This window comes from Drosophila kikkawai, chromosome 2L (genome assembly GCF_030179895.1).
Source record: "Drosophila kikkawai strain 14028-0561.14 chromosome 2L, DkikHiC1v2, whole genome shotgun sequence".
In the NCBI taxonomy this organism is placed as follows: Eukaryota; Metazoa; Arthropoda; class Insecta; order Diptera; family Drosophilidae; genus Drosophila; species Drosophila kikkawai.
Genome location: NC_091728.1, coordinates 11,129,125 through 11,155,522, shown reverse-complemented (window position 1 = coordinate 11,155,522; position 26,398 = coordinate 11,129,125). Strand labels below are relative to the sequence as shown.

Genomic DNA, 26,398 nt, shown 5'->3' with positions numbered 1-26,398 from the left:
GAACGTTGAATTGCTCTTCCTTTTTAATACTATGAATGGTGACTTCTCTATGCCATAGCTATAAAGTCATAAGTAGTTAACTTATTCACATTTTTAAATAGAAAATGATGCTTATGTTGCCACTGAATCTAACTTCCTGCTGTTAGATTGATGATCACTAAAGTCAAATGCCTGTTAAATTTTTAAAATGAAAAACATGAAATATGTTTATTTTTTTTTTTAATTTTTACTAATTAAGTTCATATGTATATACATCAAGTAAGGTGCTTTGTTTTACATTTTTCAGATACTATATTAATTATCTTAGGTAGGCTGCCAAAGGTAAGTTTATTTATCTTGAATAAAAAAGGTAAGCAAATTTAGGCAGATTGCCTATAAATTGAATATAAATAGAAATGTGATTTCCCCCAAACTAAGGCTAAGGATGCTTTTTATACGTATCGTAAGAAACAATAATTTCTTAAATGTTGCTGCAATTACCTTAAAAAACTGATTTGTTCCAATTTTAAATAATAGATTCTATAAAATTCCTAGTTTCATTCACAGAGTTCTAAAACAACAAATTGGTTTTGAATCCAAAACTTGCCAAACGAGCTTGGTATATGGGACATTTTGCACTCTTTTCTCCCGCCGCACACCTTCTTAATACCTCTTAGAACAATCCTATGTACATCTCCCTCCTCTCCCTTCGGCCAATCAACTCAAGCGGGCTTCCACTTCAGCATCGCCCCCGAAGTGAGTGGCTCGGAATTGAAGGCCTTCGGTCAGCTCCTCAACAGCCACCGCTCTCATGCTCAGTCCTTCGCCAGTTTCCTGCAGCACATGATGCTTCAGCTGCTCGATCTCATACAGCAGTTTGAGGGTCTCGTCGTCCAGATTGTCGTCCTCCAAACGCAACTGACGCTGCTGCTCTCGCTCCTCGTCCACGTCCCATTCCAGAGACTCCGGTGTTGAGATGTGCGACCAGGAGTTCTGCGTCGACGAACACAAGGAGGTGCGCGTGAATGAGCCGCCGTGCCGCTGACTGCCCATCCGCCCATGTCGCGCCACTTGTCGCCCATGGATGCTCGCCATAGTGGCTACGGTCGCCAGCTGTTCGAGGGAGACGTAGCGCGGATTATGCGAAGTTGGGGGTGGCTCCTTCTGCTGGAGCTGGTACTGGCGCAGTTGCGAGTACTCGTGCTCCCACTCGAGATCCAACGAGGAGCTGGCCCGTGAGGTGGACATGCGGTGGTAGGTTCCGTGTCCCATCTCTGTCTCCCTGCTGGTCGTGGCCTGTGCATTGAGCAGCTTACAGGCGTCTAGGTTCTGCATTTGAATGTCTGGCATGGCGCTGTTGGGGTTGATAAGAGTGAGAAGATCCCTTAATGCGGTTTTTGGGGGCTCAACCAACCTGTTACTCTGCAGCTTGGCGTAGCTGGGCTGCTGCTCCCAGTACTTGTCCAGAAATTGAGGGCAATGCCGCCTACGTCGGGACCTCAGAATGCGGTAGAAAAGGCCGTGATTCTGGCAGCGTTGACTGCTTGCAGTCGAAATCAGCTCTTGGCCGTGTCTGTCTGCCTTAACACTTTCCCTGGCCAAGGCCCCGGGCCTTCCGCGATGCCTGAAAGTAAGAAAATTGTAAATAAAATAACAATATAGAAAAATATAGAAGGGTAAGGTGGAAAGGCCATTATTTGCTTTTAATACAAAAATATACATTTTAATTATAAATAATTGGAAATAATGGGGAAGTCTCGAAATCATTTAAGCAATTCCCTTATCAATTTATTTCAGAAAGCAAAGCTTAATAAAATGTTTCTTATAAAGTATAGCTTTTAACTTGGAATCGTTTACCTAAACAGCATGAATTAGAATATAATTATGTTAAAATAATAAACAAATAAACCAAAATTGTCTCACTTTCCTATATTATTTTTGTTTACATTTTCAACAGTAAACTAGTGGAGTTGCCAGTTTAGACCTTGATAAATTGGTTACTTGAACTTCCCACCTACTAGGGCCTAGAAGCCCACCTATGGAGCATTGTTGGACAGCGACCACCTTCAGGATGTTGACCCGCGTCGACAGCAGTCAGTTAAGGGGGCCATTATGCTCGCCTATGCAGCTTGGACTGGCCGCAGAGCCAGTGCTAAGTGACCACCCACCCGACCCAGCGCACCTCCTAAACCCATATCGATTGCTCAGTCAGCACCGGTCTGCGCTTATTGGATTTGTGGCACACTTTTATGCGCGCCGCAACGCAAAGTCAACGAAATTAAATTTTAATTAACTGGCTGGGTCGCACAGCGAAGATGGGTCTTACCAGCGGCAGATATTGGTCACGCAGGATGCGGAAGAGGCTGTGGAAGAGGAGGACGCCGAGGAGCTCGAGGGGGTAGTGGAGTTGGAGTTGGAGGCGACAGCTGTGGCGGTAGCGCAGCTGCCAAGACATGAACCCATTGAACTGAACGCTGATCCTGCTGCAGTCCTGCGGGTACCTATAACTTCACGGAGTCACCTGCCCCGCAGTGGGGCTCATAGCGCGGCCTATTGCGCCAGCTGCACACTTCACTCGTCACGGGCTCGGGTCAAGGCTCCGCTGGCCGGACTCCGTGGCTCTGCACTTTTTCAGCTATTGTTTTGACTCCGGAGTGCCTCTGAAACGCAACTCCACACACACACTGGCCTAGCGCGTAACTGTTTTACATGCGCCGTGGGTCGACGTCACTGGGTGACGCACCCCGCGTCGATGTTGCAGAAGCGCTCGGGAAGCCTAGCGACAGAGTTACTGTTTGGCCCGCCAGCTGACGACGGGGTGTGGGCGGGAACGCCGACTTTTGACAGTCAGCTGTTGGGCCGAGTGGCAAAAGTCAAAAGGGAGCCAGCATCGATACGTCGCAGCTTTGGTTAACTAGGCGGATGAAAGCTACGGTGGACTTCTAAAGTCAAAGGCCAGCTTTTGGCCGGAAGCTTTACTGCTTGCAGGGGAAATAACGGTAAATGTACGGGGATAACAGCTGTTAAACCAGGACACGGATTGGGGTAAGGCTGTAAAGTAATTTGTTCAGGTGTATGCTGTCTTCAGGTGAAATGTTAGACAGCTTTAGCCCTTTTGTTATAGAACTGTTGGCTTGGTTTTACATAATGTTATAAACAGTTTAAAACTACATGTATCTGAAAGATACTTGTTCGCGAATGTAATGCTAATCAACAGAAATGTAATCAAAAAGGATCTCCTTTGCCTGAAAGTAAAATTGTTCTAATAAAACAAGAAAGAAAGCTAACTTTGGCCAGCCAAAGTTTGTATACCCTTGCAGGTAACAATTAAAATATATCATAACTAAGCCGAAAATGCATTAATTTCGATTCGGAAAGCAGCTTTGTGTTAGTTTTCATTAATTTAAAAAAACTACATACCAAATTTAAAATTTTAAGAAATCAAAATGTTTGGCCATTTTTGCTAATTTTAATGATGTAACCCCTTATCAAATTTCGCAAAAATGACCAAAAAATCGATTTCATCAGGACATGTCTAGAAAGATTCGCCTGTTAATGCTGATCAAGAATATATATGGTTTATGGGGTCGGAAATGATTCCTTGACTTAGAAAATTATTATTTTGTATTATAAAAGCTGATTTTTTATATTAAAAAACTTCTTGATTTTTTTTTTAAATTAAAAATATCATAACTCGGCCAAAAAAGCATTAATTTTAAATCGGATAACTGTTCTGTGCAAGATTTTCTACAGTTAATAAATCTGCATACTTCATTCTAAAATTCTAAAAATGCAATTTTTTATCAAAATCAAAAATTTTAATGATGTAACCCCTTATAAAATTTTGCAAAAATGGCCAAAAAATCGATTTATTCCTGACATATCTAGAAAGATTCCCCTATTGATGCTGATCAAGAATATATATACTTTATAGGGTCGGAAACGTCTCCTTCACTGCGTTGGAAACTTCTGACCGTAATTATAATACCCTGCAAGGGTATAATAAATAAATATTGTATTATGGGGGTAAAGCTATTTTCTATCAAACTACTTATAATTTCTTTAATTTTTTAATTAAATGTTATTTATAGAGTAATGTATAAATGTTGTTTGGCCTTAATTCATGGTCCTTTTTAGTAATAATTCATATATTTATATAAAATCATCAATTCAATATATAGTTTTTATTCCTTTACTTGTCGGATTACCATTTAAAGAACATTCTTTCCAGATATTTCTTCTTTGCTTTAACTTAAAGTCAAAAGCCTTGCTTTTAAATAAATGTAAAATAATGTACATTAAGTTCAAATACTTGGTTCTTAATAAACTTTATAGGTCCAATTCTTATATATGTAAGGGTTTCTTTATGCTTATTCTCCAAGTTGCTCTAAACGTCTGCTTTACTTTACTTAAACGCTGTTTAGTTGTAAGTTTCTTTGATTTAAAAACACAATGAAATATGGATGATTTTAATGTGCAATCTTTCATTTATATGTGTACATGTGTTGTGCTTTAAGAGTTTATGACTTTTCATAGTCTTTTCCTGGTATTTGCTGTTCTCAAATTGTTTCATCAGTTTCCACGATCTTTGACTTTCCCCACACATTTCCCTAGCATGACAATCATAAAATTCGCCCTGCTGCATTAGTTCGAGGCACTAAAAGTGCAATCAACTCCCCCCAGAACGCAACAGGGACTGTTAGGACTGCTAACATGTGCTGTTAGCTGGGCAGAGCGGGTCTTAAAGCAGATGTAAGCCAGCATAAATCACGGCCAACCGCAACATTTGTTTATCTTTTTAACATGCCGCAGCCGAAGTGCTCAGACGATGCGTCGCGACGTCCCGAGAACCAGCCTCGGATGCTGGGAGCTCGGCCGCTTGCTCGGCCGTTCGCACCGTCTCGTGTCAGTGTCAAATCGGCTGTCGTTGTGTGCAGTTCCGCGAGCATCCGGTTCCGCATTCGAGTTCGCATCCGTTTCCGCCGTCGCTAAGATAGTCGTACGCGTTTTGGAGCGTTTGTGTTGTTTTCGCCAGTCGAAATAGTTAATAATAATATTTTCGATTGCCTTGCCCCCCAGTACACAGATGCGAATTGTTGTCTTTAATCAACTTCTGTACGAGTGTTTATTTTCAATGCACCGCCTCTGCATCGGCCTCTTCCTAGCAAAGTTGTTGGTTTTGTGCCGGCGTCCCTGCGTCTGTCGCGTGGTCGCCTAATTAAATTGTGTTGCAAAAACGAAGAACGGCAGAGGGAAGCATGAAAATCCGTTGTTCACCCGTCTCGTTGTTCTATTTATAAATTGATTTGCTTATACTTCTTGTAAACTGCAGACACGCATCCAGCTCCCGGACATTGCCACGGTGAGTTATTAGTCGAAGAACGGGGGATATGGCTGGAGTATAGGAAGATAATACAATGCAGCAAATGCAAGCTCAGTTTTCACTGCAAAATCTAAGAAGTATTGAAAATATCTATATATATCTGCACCCTCGGTTGTTTATTAATGTGTTGCGGCTTCCCAACATTCAACAGCCCATTGTTCACTGTTTCAATTTAGCTAAAATTATAAATATATATAGGACCTAATGAATGAGTTATAATTTCACAAATAATCTATTAAAAATTAACAATAATAATCGCAACATTTAAAAATAATTTAGGTATCTAGACATTTTTCTTATATGCACAAGTTTTATAATCATTTGGTTCATAGCTAAGATCGTTTTTGTTTCTACACTTTATTTGCCTAAAACATTATTCATGACTTACAGAATATATGTATTGAACAATCAACCACTGATCCTTAGTGCTTGCCAAATAATATTTAAAATTTTAATACCCAAAGGGGTTATCAAAATTCAATTGAATAAAATATTTCCGTTTGCGTTCTAAGGTAATTAATGTTTAGTTATGTCGGTATTTTATTTATTGATATTAAATTTAAATATTAAATTTATAATATTTCAAATCAGTTAGTTGTCAACAGAAGTTAGAAGTTTAAAGTTAGCATAGTTTTCCAAAAATAGGGAATTAACTGTCAATAAAAAATACAGAGATTGCAAACATTCAAAATTTTACCATTAAATGACCATGAATACAAATTTGTATACATTTTAGAAGAAATCAGAGATAAACATTACCATATATTAATCTGTCTGTCTGTTTAATGGGTGCTTGGTCGCATTATTATCATGTTCCGCGATATATGACTTTGAATTACCTCATAAACTGCCATCGCCATCGTTGAAGTCCAGCAGTTACCGCCCAAGCATTTTCCACCTCGACATCGTCCGGCTGAGTTATTAAACATTTTGCTCCCTCTTGTACTGTTTATTTATGCTGCCTTTTGTAGTACGCCTTCATTGCGCGGCTTCCGTTGGGCGAAAGGAAACTGCAGCTGCAACGGGTAACTTATCAAAGTCTTGTTCATTTCGTCCCCCCTTAGCTTTTAGTCCGGCGTATTAACTTCCTGGGATTTACTGTCTTTGAAACTAAGTTAATGCGCTCACACCATTGTGAGTCTGTGTTTGGCTTGTACATAACAAATACTGAGTGTTTAACATCAGAGGAATAATCAGTTAAATTCAATAAAAAATCGGGCAACTTTTGGTGTATAGTTTTCTTGGAAATTTAAAAGTAACAACTCCATACAGAACCTTATTCCTTCCTTGTAGATATGTAATATTTAAATATATCTGAGAATTACTTGTATTTATATTCCTTTTCTTAAGATATATTATAACACAGCTGCGGTAGACTGACAAAATGGAGAAAGAAAGTCAATGAGGAGGAGTAAATATAAATATACGACCTCTATTTTTGAAAATACGAATGCTGATCATTTGACCTTATCGTTTCGAATTTCATTGTGCCTTCAACAAAAATAAAGTTAGCCTGAATGCTTTGAATAGATGTCTAAATATCGTAAATTAAAGTTTATTTGATCTTTTTCGAAAAATGTTTGTAACCGGCAAGTATTGTCTTTCCATAAGTAAAGTTTCTATTAGTTGAAATATGTACATTTTAGGAAATAACTTTTACTGATTAAGTTTATTTATAAATTTTTAAAATATTTTTATAAATGTTAGGGGTTTGTTATTGATTAATTTTGAATTTTTGTAATTGTCTTGGTTTTTTTTCAAGAACTCCATAAAATGGAATAGTTTGTATCTGTTATCCCAGCGTTTTGTGCCTTGATATTCATTCTTTCTGCCTTCTAAAAGTCCTTGCAAATGTCCAAAATGAAGACCCTAGCTTGGGCCTTGAGATGGAGACTGCTATTAGGGGCAAATGTTGATTTTTTATCAACACTCCTTTGCATAATTCCCAGAGAAGCAAATACGAATTGGAGATAGGTCACTTGGGAATGCTGTCACTGAGCGCATATAAAAAGAGCTTTCTTTATTCGCTACAAATCATGAAAAAAAATCTTTCCAATTCAGAAAAACATATATATTGTAGTTGTATATGTTATAAATTAAACTCTACAACATTTTAGAACTTGTATGTATAATTTTGCATTATTTATTGCCATAAAACTAAAGTTTAAGTGTAATGTTCGAGGTGGTCTCTCTCACGAAACCGCCAAAGACGTCGAGAAAGTTTATGATTCTGGAGACCAGAAGTCATCGTCTTTTCGCATTCACAGCAACTCCATTGACGGTGATCAATTCTGTTGGCTGTGATTTAAGTGCGCTTAAGTTTTGTGGCGAAAAAGGTTGCCACCGCTCCAGCTCCAACAATCCCTATAATTTGCATTTCACTTTTGCGTGAGGCGAGAGAAAATGTAAATTGATTTATTATGCACAATCGAATGAATGCTTCGTGGGAGTCGCACCCGTACCAGACCAGAGGTTGGAGACTGAGCTGGCAACCGGAGACCGGAGGCGGAGTCACGCTGACTGGCGGTCACCGTTGGTTCCCTCTGGGCTTGGTCGTGCGTGCGATTTTTTAGTCCTTTATGCAGCTGCAGGACTGCAGAAAGGTAGAGTTACTGCCTACGGGGCATAAACACAGCTATTAATATTGATATAAATAAAAAAACAGTGGGGGAGAGGGGTGGAGCCTACCAAGCCGGGGTGCCACCTGAATGCATGTAAAATAAAAAAATTAAGTAACAAAAATAAACTCATTGATATGATTTTTTCTATGAATGATAACTGATAGAAAGGTTGTTTTTGGAACTAGGAGAAACATTTTTATAGGGTAATTATCCTTGTATAACTTTATTCTTATAAAGTGCCATACTGATTCCACATTGCTTCGATAGGAATGGGCTTTAGAACGAAATGCTGCTTTTGTAAGAAAAAGAAAACATCAAGATGATTTAAGATTTCCCACGCGACATTGCCATTTCTAACTTGGTAGAAAACACAGGGGAGCGTCTAGAAATCATAAGCCAGCAAAGGTGGAGGCACAAAGGAAATTCTGAATGTTTTGCCATAAAAGCTTTTCGCAATAATACATTACGAATTTTGTTCTTATTTGTAATTTGCATGCGAAAAACATAGTGGCGGGCGGGATGGGGCTTAGTTATTTTGAGAGCACCTACTACCTACTATAAGAATATGTGAGAGGAGGCTGACATTTGGTAATACAGAATCGCTGGGAGTGCTTACATATACATATATACGAGAGTCTGGCTAGAGCTAATAGAAATCCAGCTTGAAGGTCCTTAAGTGACTGAAATACCATTCTTAAATGGCGGCTGAGAAATCAATTAAGTTTTCAAATTGATTTGAATATCCCTTACTAAATGGAAAATCCAGAGAAGCTGTCGAAGCAAGTATTCTAATTGAAATGCATTCATATTGCAATACAATGAAGAGATTGGAGTGCTGGCAAGGATATCCGGATGAAGGCGCTTGGCTGCCCTGGCGTGCCCTGGCAGGAGTGTCAGACAACAGCTGACGGAGCAAATTGCTTTGCGCTTATGACACGAGCAGGAATGGCAAACAAAAAAACAACAAGGAAAAATCTGCATGCATACAGCTAGACAACCAACCGCAGAAGGAAGCCGATGAGTCCGATGATAATGCTGGCCCTCGACCGAGTAGGGTCGAGCAGTTTGTCGGACACGGGTCGGCCCTGAAGTCTCCCATAAGCGGTTTAGCCAGCTCTGCTGTAAGGGTGCTTTTGCATTTTAACATTGTTTGGTCCGAGCTTCGTCTAATTGAGTGCCTGATTAGGTTTCAATTAGGAGGGTATGAGACATCATAAAGGCAGGCTTTCATTTTATCACACAAAGACAGCGAGACAAGCAGGCAGGACATCTCCTTGGAGTAAAATTAGATTGTTAAATAATATACATAAAAAAGAATATATTTTTAAAATATACCGTAATTTAATTATTTGTCTTTATATTTCAGGAAAACAAAAAACAAAACACAAAAACGATTTAAATTAAATGTGGAACACATCTGCTGCGTTAAACAGAAATCTCAGAGACTTTAATTGAAAAAATGTTTCATACATATTTCGGCAAAGTAATTGATTAACATAGTTTGCTTACATAATTGATAATCCAGATAACAGTAAATAAACTCGAAATCCATACGTCGGACAAAATGCTTAACTGTTTTGAAACAATTTGTACTATTTTGTGTGTGGGTCTGGGATGTCTAGTGTTTACAACGCAGGCTCTGAGCACCGATGCTGGAAGTGATGGCAATGCAGGTGGCATCGGCGGATCAACCCTGAATAATGGTAAGTAATGTGCTTTATTAATTTATCAAACGATATAGACCAAGTTGCGTAGTTTTAAACCTTTTTTAAATGTAAATGGTACGTAATAGTTTATTAGAAACATCCGATTTTTGAGAGCAACTAAATAATAAATAAAACAAAATCTTTGTTTTTTGTAAATGTAATTTTAAACTTTTATGACTGTATCTTTAGGCAATCCATTGTCGAACTTTAAACGTTTATGATTCTGATCTCTGCCGATTAATATTCCCGGCGGCACACTTAATTGCCTTGATTTAATTGCATTACAATCATGGACAGCAAAAAACGTTTTCGCCCGGCTCAGTGTAATAAAAAATGGACTCGTAAATCGCTTTCTTTTTGACATATGTACAAATATGACATTCGGTGGTTTGAGAGGATGTCAAGTTGCCCAAAACGAAGGATAACTAAATTAATTGGGTTGTCGTCCAGGAGGCATATTTCGAATGTGAAAATTGTGGCTGTTAGCAGTGTAATGCCACAACTTGTGACCGGCTAAAGACTTAAGGAATGGAGGCTTGATGGAGCAGGAACTTAACCCGTTAACCCCTGCCATCCTACATCCTTGCCATTTACATTTGCATTATAGTCTCCGCCTCTTTACTGCTCGCAAATGAGTATTTCATTAACGTTATTAATATTTTCATGACTGAGAATTTTGCGTTTCATGCTCCTCACGCTTTTTCGTAACCGCCCTCCTTGGTGGCTGTCGCTGGAACAAAAAGTTTATTATGACGCCTGTTGTTGCCGCAGCTCCTCTTGTTGGTTTACATTTTCCATGGCTTAATAATTGCTCATTTCACTTGCAGCTGCCTTTTGTTTGGATTTTATTATATTTGTTGTTCTTGTTGTTAACAATTATGAGGCCACTTAAATAAATTTTATTGCTGTCAGGCTTTATTTATCCAACGCAGCCCGTTTCCTCCCACAGAGCCACACCCCTCCCGCCCCTTGTTTCTGAGCGCCTCACAAAGCGAATTGACAATTATTCCATGACCTTTCCCCACGCCGTCCATTCTCCCTTTTAGCAGTTAACCAGGAAAATGACAAATGAGCGAACCGAAAAGTTTTGCATGCCATTTATTAGCTTGGAAAGTTTTTACGCTTGGTGCGATTTTGATTTAGCTTCGGGCAAGGAGATCAACTTGAACAGTTTTGGTTGACTACGGGGGCCACTGATAAATGTTATGGCATCGGGGTTGGAAAATTATGAATAGGGAAACCCCTCAAAACAATAGGGGCAAGAGCGACTCTTAATCCCTTAATAATTCTGCAAAAAACAATTGCCATTAAACGAAATTAAATGGTGCTTATCTCTTATCAATTCTGGCTTAAAATAATTTTGAAATAAGTAATCTGGGTAATCAATACTAGTGAGTAGGGGGTAGTTAACTACAAGAAACTATATGAGACCTAATTAGTGTCATATAAAACGGAAAACTACTTATTACGCCCTTGCATTAAACACCTTGCACAAGCACAAGCTCTAATGAGCCTTATTTTGGTTAGGATGTTTTTGTTATGGATAAAAATAAGAGTCCTGTCAACTAAATTTCATATGCAAATCCCCCAAACCGACCATCGCTACCTGATAATCTGCTTGATTTATGCGAGTGCACAGGGAGCAACCCCTCGGCGAGAGTGAACCCGTGCCCTGCCCAGCCAAAGCCCATTCCAAGGATAATAGGATGCCGTCGGCTCTCGGGGCACATCATTAATCTCGGCATGACGCCCATGCGGGATGCGGCAGACGGGCCGATCCGAGCCGGGACGCCCATCAGGTTACTGCCACTGGCTACTAGACATTGGCCCAGGCTGGGATCTACTGACCTTCGCCCAATAACTCAATGCTCGCCGGCCCAGGGAAGACACGGACACGTGCTAATTGCTAATCAGGACAGATAAGTGCCTGGCATGACCGGAGATAACGCCCACCCCGCATTACCCATTACCCATTAAGCGGTGAAGCCAAGCGAAAATCATTTTATTTTTATTGCCTGCCGATTGGCAAGCTGTAGAAAAAAAGCAAAAAGGATGGAATATAGGTAGGAGCTGTCAGACTAAGGTGTTTCCCCATAGTATTGCTCTACTACCGATCCGATATGATCTTTGTAAAGCAATATGAAATTCGAGGGCTATCCTTATAATCTTGTTATTAATGGTTATTTTGTAGTGGGTGCACTGGCCTTCCACTTTATCCCAGGAATAGATTTATGCCCGACAGACAAATGATCTCCTGCTTATAAGTCATTGTGTGCTCTATCTGAGATCTAACATAATAATGGGTTCGGGACCGTGGCAGCCCTCACTGCATCTATCATACAGCTTCCCATAGTTTCACCAATCACTTCACTTTCACGCATTCCCTCTGTTTCTTTTGGGAGGGTCTTTGGTGCTTCCACTCTGCCACACACTCAGGCGAAGAGGATTCAACGGAGCCTTTGTTTAAATGTGACATTACATAATGATACTCAACACTTAGCTCCGGGGGACGGGGACTTTCAACGACCTTTTATGGTTCAGTCCCATCTTCTGCGGCAATTTGGCTGAGAAAGCCATTTCGAGTGTGTTGTGATTGTTGTCTCCACTTAAATACCAAATTAAGTGTAATTTTTATTGTCCTCGGCACACACATACACAAATATACGAGCCCATAAGCACACAGTTGACAAATTTGATTTTTCTGACTGACACCACCACCGACTTTTCTCATCCAGCCTTGGCTTTTCCTTTGCTGTGTTTTTGGCTTAGTTTTTTTGTTGTTGTTGTTTTGTAATTGTTTACGTAATGTAATGCACACACAACACACATGTCTAGCGGATGAAGGCAGACTGTATGGCGATGTCTGGCTGAGTTAAATCATTTGGCTGCCACTTAATGACGTTAAGTTCAGAGGATATGACGGATATACCGCTCGATGTGGAGCATCTGCCAACTGGGCAAAGGCGCTAAGAGTGCTTGACGAAATTGAATCAAAGTGTTTTTCGCACTCTGGCTCCTTGATACACTCTGGAGGTGACTTACTGCGAGCTAAGGTCCAGGAAGATAAGATAAGGATAGATTAGAAGCGATGCTTAAAGTTAATCTGTGTGAAGAGTATCCAAATTATCGTAATTGTTTTACCAAAAAATATAAATATTTATATATATATATATTTGTAATAACAAAACCTTCTTAATTAGTGTTATTCTTAACATTCGCCTGGCTGGAAGCCTTTGGTTATTGAACTGGTCTATTATCCTTTTTGTATTTGATTTTTTGTCCGACTTTGCACCGTACTCAACGAAAAACGATTTTTGTCTGGGCTTATTTGATGGGCGAAATGTTTTTCTGCGAAATCTTGCCAAACGCAGAGGCGGCCTTGTCGTGGCCTCCGGAGACCACAACCGCTGACTTTAATTAAATTAACAACACGAATTGTCAAACGCAGTACGCGCAGTCAGTCTTCGCGGCGGCACAACAACGAGTTGTGAGCAGAAGTGGGAAGTTGGGGAAGCAAACCTTATTAAAAACGTGTCAGAAACATTTTCATAAATATTTCAGGTGCAACTTTTTTTCCCAGCGTGTCAAAGTGCCAAAACCAAAGTGTCAAACTGTTTGCGGAAAGGCTACGAAATCAATAAGCTGTTGAAGTTTGTTTCGTGCTGTCGGCTCGAGGCGAGTGTGTCCGAAAGTTTTGGCCGGGCAAGCAACAAGTTTATAAATAAGGAAAACATGCAAATTTCAATTCAATCCAGAGTCAACAAAAGTTTTGAGCCAGACAATAAATGAATATTTATGGAAAAGGGACAAAGCAATTTGCTTTAAATGTTGGTTAAATTGCTTGGGATGCTTTGTAAAGTGTTAGAGAACAATTGAGAACAATAAGTTGTCTAGCTTATGTTAAAGGCAGCCAATCAATTACTCAGAGTTTGATTATCCTACAATAGTACAAAACAAAGAGTTTAACCAATCAATTAAAAATACATTTTCCAATTCATTTTATGTGCAGAGGAAATTTGTAATATCTTGCCTGTAACTTAATGATGTCTAAAGTTAATTTAACATTGCCTTTGAAAAGATAAAGCTGGATCCCTCTCCTCGGCAATAAAAATTCGTTTCCTTAAATTAAGGTTGATAACAGAATTTTAATGGTTTTGGGATCTCATTCAAGAGATTGGGAAAATATCTGAGGGACCACGACCACCATCCTGGGCAGACTCTTTCGTAAATCGTCCGTCCCTCAAATAAAATCAGAATAACACACGATATCAATAAGCGGGGCGAATAAAATCAATTGTTATGATGCCATAACATATCACGTCCCCACGGGGCAGTAGATAGCGTCGTAGACATACCCCGATGCAGTGCGTTCGGAAGTTTCCCACTTGGCTGTTGTCTGCGTTGGCGAAAACTTTGAACCCTTCCGGAGGAGCAGCAGCAGCAGTTGTATTCGCCTTCTTGTGCGACTTGGGATAAACAAAGCCATAATTCAAGCAACGTTTTGCCCGCCAGCAGCCTTACTTGACTTGCATAAACAAATTGTGCTCAAGTGTACTGGAATCGCGGTGGAACGGGTCCCTGCCTCTCCGGCCAAGCTCGTCAAGCTCGGCGTAAACATGATAGATTTATAGTTGCCTTTGCTTCTGTGGTCGGATGGCTAGATGGTCCCATGGTCGGATGGTCGGATGGTCGGAGGGTCGTCGGCGACATTGCAGCGTGAAACGTGTGGCATACTTAATGGCATTCGTTGGGCCAGGGCCAGGCGGCTTAAGCTTATCTAAGCTCGTAAACACATGGAGACCGGCGGCTAGTTCTAGTTGCCACATGGACCCGGGGAAGTGGATCGCGCCTGCAGTCCAAGCAGGGCTAGAGTCGTCCCTTCGGGCTTCCGTGTGCTCGGCACTTGACTTTGTTTTCGTCAATAAATTTTAGACAAGTTTTTCTCCCTTCGCTCCTTCCATTTTCTTGTATTTTCTGCCGCCACGCTGCCCCGCCCGTTCGTCTCAGCTGCCATGGCCAGCCAGCAGCCAGCAGCCGGAAAAACCGCACGCCGGGCGCCCGTTGGCATGCCACAGTTTTCTGGCTTTCCTCTTTTTGTTCCATTTCCCGACGCCTGACTGTAGGCAACGTTCGATGCCAATTTGTGCTTAAATGGCGTGTTAACATTTAAATGTTATTTTTACGCCTAATAAAATGGTGCTGTGCGAAAAAAATACAATTTTTAAATGACGTGATATTCAACAACCGATGGGAGTTTACTGCAAATAAAATGTGTGACTTGGTATATAGAGATTTATTCTTTAATATTTTTAAACTAGAGTTTTAAATATAAATAAACCATTCTATCCTATTTGACGTAAGCACTTGAGCCAGGATTTAGAAAAATGAAAATTAAAATGAATTATTTAATTTAAATTGTCTTTACGAAACGTTAAAGCTGCTCAGATTTTAAAGCTCTTACAATCGAAGCGCACAAGATGTTTATGTTTTTACCCAAAACGGATTCCTTATTTTTCAGCTTATTTAAATGGCTTTAGCTAATATCGTAACAAATCCCTTTACTCTGTCGCCAGGAAAACCTTTTCTATTGTGAAAACCTCCCAAGAAGTGGGCCAGTGGCAATCTCCTTTATCTAGTCAGATTTTCCTTTTGATTTCACACACAAACTGCGGTAGGGGAATCGGAAAGAAATGCTGGTCGGCTTCTTTCTCGATGGTGAACTTTATTTTCGCCGATTGCGCTTGAATTTGCTGGACTTCTTTTGTTTATGTTTTCTCGCTAGCTTTATTGTTTTAAAATTGGTTCTTTATACAATCCTTTCTGGTATCTGTGGAGATATGTTATTCTTGGAAATAAATCGGCTTTGGTTTTCGAGTATTTTGGTGCACCCTTTTGTCATACGAAAATTAAACCTCACAGTCTTGAAATGGAAAGAATAATCCTTTTAAGGAAGAACCTATATAAGATATGATAAATTTGTATTTTTTTAGAGAGGCTATACTTAAAGTAAAGCTTCCGCTTTAAGAATCGGAATGTTTGTAAATATTTCACAAGTAAATATGAATTAAAGTCGTAAAAATAGTGCGGTGTGGCGTAAGGTAACCCGCATGCCCCATTCTACAGATTGTGTGTTATATTTTTATAGGTTTGTGTGCCATGTACCTGGGAGCACGCCCGGCTGCCGCTTAAAGGACTCGACTCGACGCGACGCCAAGGTCCTTTATCAAAGCGAAAGTTGTTGCACAGTTGCACGGCCACCATAGGCACACACCCTGAAAGAGAGATCCCTCCCACTGGCTCCCTCGCTCGCTTGCGGGTCAATTATCGCGCTTTGCATGCCACGAACAGTTGTCGTCCATCCTCCATCCACAATCCCTCATCCTTCCTTTTTTCAGTGGTACCCACCTCCCGCCTCCCTGAGCCCCCCCCCGTACCTGCCAATGCAATTGCGGGAAAAGCCGAAAGCCAAACAAACTTGTAGCTTAAAGTTGCCCCATTGAGTTGGCCCTGTGTCCGCTTATTTGCTGGTTGTCTGTTTGTTTGTGTAGCCCGCGGTTAGCCATTGCAATGAAAACTTTTTGGCCCTAACGCTAATTAGGCATTACGTATACGCTCCGCAGTCGAGGATCTTCAAGTCCGTACGCTAAATCGCGCTAATCATACAGCACGCGCTCTCGCACTCGCCCCTTCCCTGCCCTTTGTGCGGCAAGTACTATGCAATGGTTGCCTCAAGTGGCTGCCGCCATCTAAATTATGCCACAACAACAACTCGCACTCTCCAAGAATTGTGGCCATGTGCACTCAGCATCATTTAGTGGCACGTCCCACCGCCCCCCGACCCATCCTCCTCCTCGCAGCGATGCAACCTCCTTTTGTGAGGCATTGTGCGAGTGTTGGTTGCAATCTGCAAAGTATGCAAGGCAGTGAATTAGCTGAATTGCATGCGTTGGCTGCAAGCCCCAGAACAAAGTTTGCCGTAGATTCCAAGAAATCGTCGTTGATATAAAAACTTCCTTGACTATTGCATTTTTGGTGAACTTCACAAAAGTTTGTTTAATTTCTTAAAAAGTAATAATATCATTTGTTTTTGTTTAATATTTGTTAGTGTTTCAAATCAATTGTAGTTTTAATTACTTTTAAATGTCATTCGTTTTTATTGGATTATAAAAGAAATTAAAAAAATCCTTTAATTTAAGACAGCGACTCCAGATTTCAAAGTCCTTTTTACTGTCTCGCTGTTTATTATTAATAACATTTATTTTACCGCCCAAGAATAACCAATATTTTATATATGCGCAGAAATTGGCAGGGTGATCAACTTTTGGTTGCCACAATAAGAATAAAGTAAACATTCAATATATTATTAAAAACTGAATGAGAAACTGTGGAAAGAAATACAAAGAAATGCAAACATTGTTGTCGGTGGCAAAATGCCCTCAGGTTGCATAAACAAAATGGTCAAAATACTGGCTTGCGATGGCCACTTTTACGAATAATAATAATGAAAAATGTCGGAAACCGCACTGAAATGCCCAACGACAGAGGGGACACACATATATTACTGTTCGATATGCAAATGCCTTTATGATAATGCCTTTTGCAAAAGGGCGTGGGGCGTTGCACGACTCAGGCTATCGAATCTGGGATGTATCACAGATGGATGATGGGCTTCGTTATTGGGCTTTAATGGTTCCAAAAGAAATGAATTCGGTTTCTTTTTCTTAAAAAAAGGAATAGGATTGAACTAACAAAAAGCCAGGCAGAGGGATAAATCCTCGGATCTGCATTTCCCAAATCGAACGGGGTGAGCCTTATAAGTTTAAAAGATTATTGGTTTCAATAATCTACATAAACTATTCACTATTTCACTATTTTGTAATAGGTTCATTAGGAGAAAATTATTTTTAGGGCCTACACAACTGTAATTTTTTATATCTTTTATATTTTTATATCTCTAAAAATTCAGCTATTCTATTCATATAACTTCCGAACTTATAGCGATTTGTAGTGAGTGCATTTGTACCATGCTACTCATTTGATCTTCCAATCTTTTCGAATAGTATTTAAAAATACTTCAAAACCGTCCAACTCATAATACAAATTATCTTAATAAAGCTCTTACTTATATTTGTATATTTAATTGCATTAATTATTAATATTTCTATATACATATTTGGGTAAAATCTATACAACTTTAAATCTTTGACTCCCCTAGCAAAATTATACCTTCACTGGCTAGGCAACTTTTGCTCTTCGTACGAGAACACTTGTGGCTACCCTCGGCCGCCTTGACCCCATATTGCTCAAACGGCGTTATGCATAAGTAATATCATGTTAGTGTCAATAGTTGTCAAGGAATCGCAGTTGACAGGAGCCTCAGCCCTTGGCCCGCCCCCTGATTGCCTGCTCCTTGGCAGTTCGTTACTGGGCTTCACCTTCCTGTGTGAGGCTGCCCGCCAAATGACCCACATATGTTGTATTATTTCGGATTGGAATTACTTTCGGTAGCGCAGGGCCGCCGGCTAAATAAGAGAAGCAGCTCGTTAGTTTTGCTCTTGGCATTTCGAATCGACTCGTTTCCGGGGCGAGTGACGGGGCGGGGCGGGGAGAGTCCTTTTAGCAGGCTCCTTGTTAGGGCGCTAACGCACTGAGCTGTCCAGATCTGGCACTGTTTGCCTCTGCCGAATGGCTGCCCGAAGGCCTGGGGGTCGCATATGTTACTTTATTGGCATTCAATTTGAGTTATCGCTATTTTTTCCTGTTCATATGCGTTTTTGCTCCACGTCCGTCGGGCTAGCTGGGGGAAATGAATTTTTTCACTCTCCCAGTCTGGCATTGTGTGGAGCCTGTTGTTGCAGCAGTTCGCATGCAACCGCCAGTCTGAGATTTCTTCGAAAGTTTACGTTTCTGCTTTGTATCTGGGCACGTTCCACGGGGCATGGAGGGCATGGAGGGACTGTGAGAGTGAATAAGGGAGCCAGAGAGGCACCAAATATCTAATCACATTTTATTTCAATTTTTATTTCACTTTATTTGATTTGATTCCATCGCTATTTATTTGTCTGTATCTTCCTTCACGTTTCTGTGTGTATTTACCCAAAAAATAAACCCCCAGTGGTGAAATATTCAGAGTTTAACCTACAAAAAGAACAATAACAATAACCCTACAGCCTTAAAAGCATCCGTAGACGAATTTAAGAAGCTCCCTAACCCAATCGACTCGTTCATGGCCTTCGGTCGACAACAATTATTAAATGGGCTTTCCGTTTTTATTGGTAACCAATTGATTCTTGTTTATCGACGCATGCAGCCGTCCGTTGACTTCCGTTTGGTCCTCTCTCTGCCTGCTTATGCTTTGACTTATTCATTAGTATGCAGTATTGTTGACAAGGACTGGTGGGGTCTGCCAGCCCGGAGTCTGTCCTATTAATTATAAACAAGAGGAGTCCAAAAATACAAGATACCAGCCAGCCAGACCTGTCAATGTCCTTGGGGGTGTAAACAAATACTGCCACGCGCCAGTCATTAAATTTTACAAATCGTGGAGAGTACTTGTGCTTGAGGGTGTTTCTCGGCTTTTGAACTTTTTACAGGCAGCCGGTTTGAATAAGGGTTTTCGGATGGCGAGTGGCAAGGTTACTCGTTAGGTGTTGCAACATCCGCAGCCACACGCCCCCTGCCCCTCTTCCGGATTCAGAATTCGCAGGTTCCTTTGCCAAATTTGTATCCACGTTAATGGGAAGACAAAGTAAGTATTGTAGAATTCGCACATGTTTTGTGCGGAAATTGCCAATTAGAAGAGCGTGCGAGTTTGAGAACTTACTCAAACCAACTTATATTCTTTGTATTTTATTATTAAGTGAGGCAAAACGATCTAATGAGTGTTTATACAACTTGCTATAAATACATTTCGGTTTCAAGAAAGCTAAGGCTTACTTTAAATCTCTTTTAAATTTGTCTAAGGAGATTTAAGAAGATGGTGAAAGTGTCTGGACTTCTAATGATATTTGACATCAAAGGTATTACGTAAAAAATATTTCTAAAAAATTTATAAATAATTTTAAGCACCGTTTCATGTATTGTACTATGAGAATATACTATGTACTAAAATGCAACATCTATATTATTTCCCAAGCTAGTGCATTTGACAAACTGCAATGACATTGGCCATAAACTCACCTAATGCCATTTTGTGCATCCTAATTATTATCGAGTATACACAGGCCAATCGAGTCTGTGTGGGAACGTAGCTCCGACATAAAGTGCATAATTAAGAGGGGACATCTTCAAGGGAGCTTGTTTGCTGTGTCCAGTGGCCCGGCTGGGCTGCACATTCCCGGGCCGTCGAATGGGGATAGAAATCATCTGCTGGCTCGTCGGCTGTTGTTGACTCTTGCTTAATAAAGCAGCACTTAGTGTCTGATGGCGGCCCAAGGCAGATCCTCTTGCCCCATTCCATGTCTTCTCTGGAGTTCTGGTGGCTACTTAAACTCTTACATTTGTGTGGGTGCAGGTGTGTGTATGTGCGTGATTGGGTGTGGCTGCGAGTGTGTTGCGGCTGTGATGCAGTTATGCTCATTTCCGCCTGAGTAGTTTCCGACTTTGCTTTTGCTTACATCTACTTCTGCATGCGGGGGCACACGCACGCAAACTTGAGTATATGTTTACTTCCAGGGGCAACACAAGAGGGCAGTACGAAAAGTTTTTAGGTGAGCAAATAAGACAGTCTTTGCACCTTTGAAATACAAAATGACATACTTTTTCAGGAGCTAGTCACTCTTGTGTCGGACAGCTGAAGAGACTGAAATAGCTACATTGAATTGAATGTATTCTTAAAATATTGAATGAACTGATTTATAATATTAATCTAAACTTATCCTGGTCAGCATCCTGCCAAGGAACATCCATTGGCCTAAATGGGGTCTTCAGGTTCAGCAAACTTCTCAAATGGCCCACTTGCATATATGCAATGGCCTGTACATAAACAACAAGAGCGACAGCAAAAACAACAGCAGCAACTGGAACACACACTCTTGTCACTCATTCACTCAGTCAAACTGTCAATGCTCGTTTCAATCTTTGTATTTTGTGCTTTGCCTGCAATTGGCAGCCGGGGCAGCATTACATTTGCTTGATTGAACTTGCCCCGTGCTCTGTGCTTCGTGCTCCATGGCTTGGTGGCCACTGGCTGCTACCATGGCTTTCAGGCTACTCCTGCCCGTCCTTCACATCCTAGATGCCGTCCCCGTCTGTCCGCATGACAGTCAAAAAATACTCGGGACATAAAACTCAGACTAGACCAGAAGAGACCTCGGTCGCAGGCAGCCAAAGGCAAGTGGGGATGCTCGGTGGGATGCTTAGATACTTGCCACCGGTACCTGCTAGCACGAAGAGCGGATATCTCCCTAAAATGCATAAACACTGACCCAACAGACTCGGATCCACATTCAGTCGGCCAAGTCAGTCGGGCTCGAGTTACTGCTACCCGAGCAGTGACTCTTTCAACTTCAGTTGCAGCCTCAGTCGCTTTTTGTAACATTCTTCATGGCGCCTTCAGTTTAAAGGGCACTCTTCATCGGCAATGGCAAACTTGAATTATATATGTATATATCCTTAATATTTGTCCGTGGAGCTATCACTTAATCTGTCAGCTTGGGATGAGAATACAGCAAAATAGAAAGGCAGATAAGTAGATCAACGGAGTCGTAGCCCAGCGGAGACAAGTCCGAAATCAGGGAAGAACTCTGTGGTAGGTTGCCTCGACTATGGAATACTGGGTAATCGGGGGTAGTGCATATATTTTTATTTATAAATATTAAATAGGATTTTTCCAAAATAATAAATGTATTCTTTGCCAAAATGTTACCCCAAAATAAATATAGATATTTGAACTTAAATAAATATCTAAATGTATTATGTAAAATAATACTAATGGTGTCGCCTAGCAACCTTTGAGTGTCGCCACAGTCTAGTTGGAGTTGCATTTTTATTGCATTTATCTCGGTTGGCGGAAGGTTCGGTATTCTGGCCCAATTGACTGTGACAAGCGGCTAAAACCCCCATCCCTATGCTGCGAAAAAGAAGGAACTAACTCGGAATGGCAATGGGTAGCAATGGTTTGCAGTTGGGGAGGGAAGGGAAAAGTTCGCCCTGTTCACATTTCAGGGTCTGTCACTCGTCTGTTGTTCTTTCTAAGCATATCAATTAGGTTGCCGTTGGTTTTTGGCTTGGCTTTGGCTCTCCGACTGGAGTTAGCTCATCATTTGCATGGAAATTACCCTGGCCCACAAGCACCGCCCCTCGATCCGCTGGAAGTTCACAACTTTTTCTCAAATCACAGTATGAGAAAACAATTGTGCAACGCACAAAAACTGAAAAGGGTTCTGCGCTGCGAAAGCAGGCGAGAAAAAAAATTGTTTGAGAAAAACAAAAGTTGAACTCTTTTAAATTCATTTAAACACTTTTAGCGCTTTTCACGCCCCTCGCCAGCGAGAATCTCTAGTCCGCTAGGCGCTTTATGGACGTCCTGCCGAGGCGCGGCCAAGTTTTGTTTCGTCTTTGTTGTCCAAAAGGAGTAGGAACCGACTGGCGATGAAGAAAAAAAGTGGCAAAGTTTTCCCTCAAAGGCGCGACTGAAAATATAAGGATAATGCGGAAAGCAGTTCGAGTCTAGCTGGAAAGGGGGTTTCCATATAAACACAATTTTTCCGTCAAAGTGCCATAAATATAGAAGACATCTCTTTAACTTTCCCCCGCTTTGGTCCTTAAATTCTGGAATTCAGTGTTTGAATCGACGAGCCCACAACCACCCGCCATTGAAGCGAAAGCGGAGCGCATGCCAATTGTGCAATTGTTGGAAAATTTCTTCTTTCTTTCTTACTGCGCCTTTTCTTTTTTGTTTCTCAAAACTTGTGCGGTCTGCCTTGTCTTTCCCCTGCCAACTCTCTCTCTCCCGCGTTTCACGCTTCCTGGCAAGCCTTGAACTGAGTTTTTCATTCTCTGGTGACGCCGGGAACCGCTGTCCTGATAGGTGTTGGTCACAACGAAACTTTCGTTGGAGGAGCGCCGGCAGGATACGATGTCTGGAGAGTCGCTTTGATCGAATATTTAAAGTTAATGAACAAGATTGCCCTAAGAAATCCGAGACAAACGTGCTGCGGTGCGGCAACCACCAGGGCCCAGGAGTTGCCAAAGAGTTCAATCAATCTGACAAATTTCAATCAAGATGGGGCAAAAACCGGGCACACAAATTCCGGTCTCTAAAGCCAGATCCCCGTCCAATCCGAAATCGAGGAGGAGTCACGCCACATCACAATTAGGATTCCGTTGAAGTTTTGTCATTGAATGAAAAGCGTCTGCAACTTTTATTTAACTTGTGAGGCGGCACACAGGTGGAGCTTGGTCAACAATTGCCCACGTATCCGGGGGGCTACTGTGGGGCTTGACTTCCCACTCACGTGTGCACACATGTAGATACATTGCAGGAGGCGAATGTGTTGTCCTACAATACCCTTCCATTGGCCTTAAGTTGTTTAGCTTTGAAGCTTGTTTTGTCATAAAAAGAGTTTGTATTTTTGGGGGAATTTAATGATTTATGATGCCAACGTTATTCTTAATTAAAAAACAATTTCAAAACAGTTCCTTTACGAATTTTTTCTATTTTTAATATACACTTCATTATTGTACTATTGCAATTTATATACTGCATTGGGCAGCCTTTTTTGGTAAGAAGTTTGGTTAAATATTAGGGAATTCAATAGTTAAACTTTATTTTGAATTGTTATTTTTGTTATATTGAAAATAGTTGCTCTCGACTCCCTCTTTGGTTTTGGTTTGTCAGTTGATCAGACCTGTCCCAACACTTCTCTTAGCGCACAGTATGCGGTGATAAGACCGACGCGCTAAGCCCAGACCAGTTTTGCACTGCTCTGCTTGTCAGCTGTCAGCTCCGGCATATCAGATGGACTCACCAACTGACCCCAGATTCCAGATTCTCAGCCTAATCAGTCGACAATGGTGGGGCTCGAAACTATTTCAACGCAGTGCAGTTGCCTCCTAATCAGTAATTTAGCCTCCGTTGCACCGACAATATGTTCGAGTGGTGGCTTCTTTGTCTGTGCCTTCAGTGGCTTGTTCGTGCGGAGGCTGCTGAGCCTGCGGATCCGTTGCTGGCCCTCACTGCCAAGGACTTCCAGCTGGAGTTTCTGCGTGAGCTGACCGCCCTGGCTGAACAGCGGGCTGAGCTGAGCCTTAACAATTACCTGGCCCATTTGGAAGGCGATGAGCAATATGCCAACTATACTAGCGAGTTGGGTGCAGTCCGATCGACAGCAAAGCTCCAGCACAAGGTGACGCTCATAAAGCAGCTGTTGGACGCTAAGCCCCACCAGGAAACGGATCTAGAGCACACCACTGTGTTGCGGAACCTGGTCTTCCTAAACCGCTTGAAGGCCATGTTTAGGGCAAGCAGGGATGCCAGTACTCAGGAGATCAGACAGCTACGTTTGCATCGGCTTTGCCAGCAATTCGACCATCCGGCGGCGCCTCCTCGCAGGCCCAGCTTGATCAACGAGCAGACCGTCGGAGCAGCCGTGCAGCGATTGAACCTCACCAGAAGCGGGGACCCCTCCAACGCCCTGGATCTGAACCAGTTTGGGGCGCAGCTCTACGAGAGAGTGAAACTCTCCGGAGCCGAGATAATCGATAATTACCTACAGATTCTGCGTGGTTTGCTGCAGGATATCATTGAGGGCGAGCACGCGGATCTCGCCGAGAGCAGCAGCCGGCTAGACAACATGCTGCTCCAGTTGGATGGCATGCTGGCCACGCAGGACTTCTTCGAAAAGCGGCAGAAGGTATACGCCTACCTGGAGCGCCACCTGAGCACCGATTACGAGGAGCTGAGGGATTCGGCAGGGGCTGAGCATCATCTTACGGAGCAGCTGCTAGCCCAGCTGAAGGCCAAGGGCTTGGACCTTTTTGTAATTTTTCTGTTCAGCAACTTTGAATTCCTGGAGAAGGTGCACGAGCACTGGGCCCAGATGCTGCCGCAAGACTCCAGTCTGCTGTTGGATGAGACCTCGCGGCGTCTCTACGACCTACAGCAGCTCTACGAGATCTTTAAGCTTGACACGGAGAGTCAAGCGAAGTACGAGGCCTACACAGACGCCCTGCGCCGACTGCACGAGCTCACCGTGGAGCAAGGCCAGCGTAACCGCCACATCTTCGAGCTGCTCAGCAATGCCGCCCAGAACGTCGGCAGCGTCACCTTCAACATGATCAAGGCCAAGTGCAAGGACCTAATCTGAGAGAAATTAGTTGGATAACATTTTGCAGTTTAAAGTTTCAAAATCTGGAGATTTTGTTGATGAACTTATAAATATTATAAATATATCTACATAGAAACAGAAATCAGCATGGTATATAAACGATGATGTTCAGGTCGTAATTATATTTCGTTGTTGCTGTTGGTGGCGGAAGGTTTTAATATCCGCCCGTTGCATCGGATGTCGCTTAAATGGCGTTCAGCCTGGCCCTCAGATTTCTCCCCTCCCAAAAGCCTCGATGTTTCTTTGCTTCCTTTGTCGCATTATGCTGATGGTGCAGTGTCTGTTCCAGAGTGGCCAGGTCTCCTTGTTTATCTAATGTTACCTGGGCACCCAGGGGGGGCCCTTCTGCTCCTGCTGGGCTGCCAAACTAATACCCCTGCTGCCACATAGTTGGCCAAAATCCAGCTAATTAATCGTCGTCGTTGCAGGTGATTAGAACTTAAATGAGTTGCCGTTGCAGTCTGAGTTGCTGTGGACATTGGATCCGTTCAAAGTGAGACTAGGTAGTCAATCTTGACTTTGTTCTTGGGATCCTTTAGGCGGTCACAATTAGGATTTTAGTTTGAATAATTTTTGAGTATCTTGGGGTAAAAAATATATATTTAATACATTGATAATTTTAATCGTCACTTGAGAACACAGACACTGTTCAGAATCCCCTCAACCCTTATTTTGGAATCAACAGAAAAATAAATCGAGGGCCTGAATGTTTTCTTTCCGCCGCTTTTCCCCTCGCCGCCAAGCGTTTGCACAACATTTATCACCTTTTATGTAGGGGCGAAAATGCGATGCTCGGCCCTGTTTCCTATGGGAACAAAGGCAATAACAAGCAACTTTAACAGTAAACACAGAAACAACAATGCAGCGAAATGCAATTTCACACTAGGCTAAACTTTCCTCGTTCCTGTTCCCGTTCTTGAACCCAAACCGGGAGTCGAAGTCGGATCTGATTCGTTGTCGGAGCGAACGCTCGGTAGGGCATACAATTTAATTATGATTTATTGGTTTACCGGCCTGCTCGCATCGAGCTCGAACATTTTAAGCCAATTGGGTCCACCCCAAATTTATTGACACTTTTCGGCTGACAAAACATCTAAAAGTGCAACGCCTGCCCCTCGGCGTTCCTTATTGTTGTGCTCATAAATCTTTGATTCAAAATAAGACTGATTACGAGAATGGAAAATAAGGAAGGCCTGTCGAGGATTGAATACTCTTCTATGGGAAACGTAGTGTATAGAAAGCACAAGAACATTTTCATGATGACCAAAAAAAGTGTCACAGAATTTCACTGAAATATAAAAATAACCTTAAATTTGCAATTTAAAATATTAAATTTATTTCAAGAAATTGCATACAATTTTAATAATATTATTATTCATT

At 41.7% G+C, this 26,398-nt stretch overlaps 3 protein-coding genes across 3 annotated transcripts in view; 2 read left to right on the top strand and 1 right to left on the bottom strand.

Annotated features, from left to right (window-relative positions):
• Window positions 1-202: 202 nt before the first annotated feature.
• LOC108082711 (uncharacterized) lies at window positions 203-2,775 on the bottom strand. Its single transcript, XM_017178219.3, has 3 exons — window positions 2,306-2,775; window positions 1,394-1,603; window positions 203-1,333 (listed from the first exon to the last, which is right to left on the bottom strand). The coding sequence occupies exons 1-3, from the start codon at window positions 2,440-2,442 to the stop codon at window positions 697-699; spliced, it is 984 nt and encodes a 327-aa protein (XP_017033708.1). The 5' UTR covers window positions 2,443-2,775; the 3' UTR covers window positions 203-696.
• Window positions 2,776-9,532: 6,757 nt separating this feature from the next.
• DIP-epsilon (Dpr-interacting protein epsilon) overlaps window positions 9,533-26,398 on the top strand; it is a 35,453-nt gene continuing 18,587 nt past the window's right edge. Inside the window, exon 1 of the mRNA XM_017178374.3 lies at window positions 9,533-9,686. Within this exon, the coding sequence (XP_017033863.1) occupies window positions 9,548-9,686 (139 nt within the window). The 5' untranslated portion in view covers window positions 9,533-9,547. The remainder of the gene's footprint in view (window positions 9,687-26,398) is intronic.
• Window positions 23,776-25,137, top strand: LOC108082817 (uncharacterized). The gene has a single exon (XM_017178376.3). The coding sequence runs from the start codon at window positions 23,780-23,782 to the stop codon at window positions 24,995-24,997; it is 1,218 nt and encodes a 405-aa protein (XP_017033865.1). The 5' UTR covers window positions 23,776-23,779; the 3' UTR covers window positions 24,998-25,137.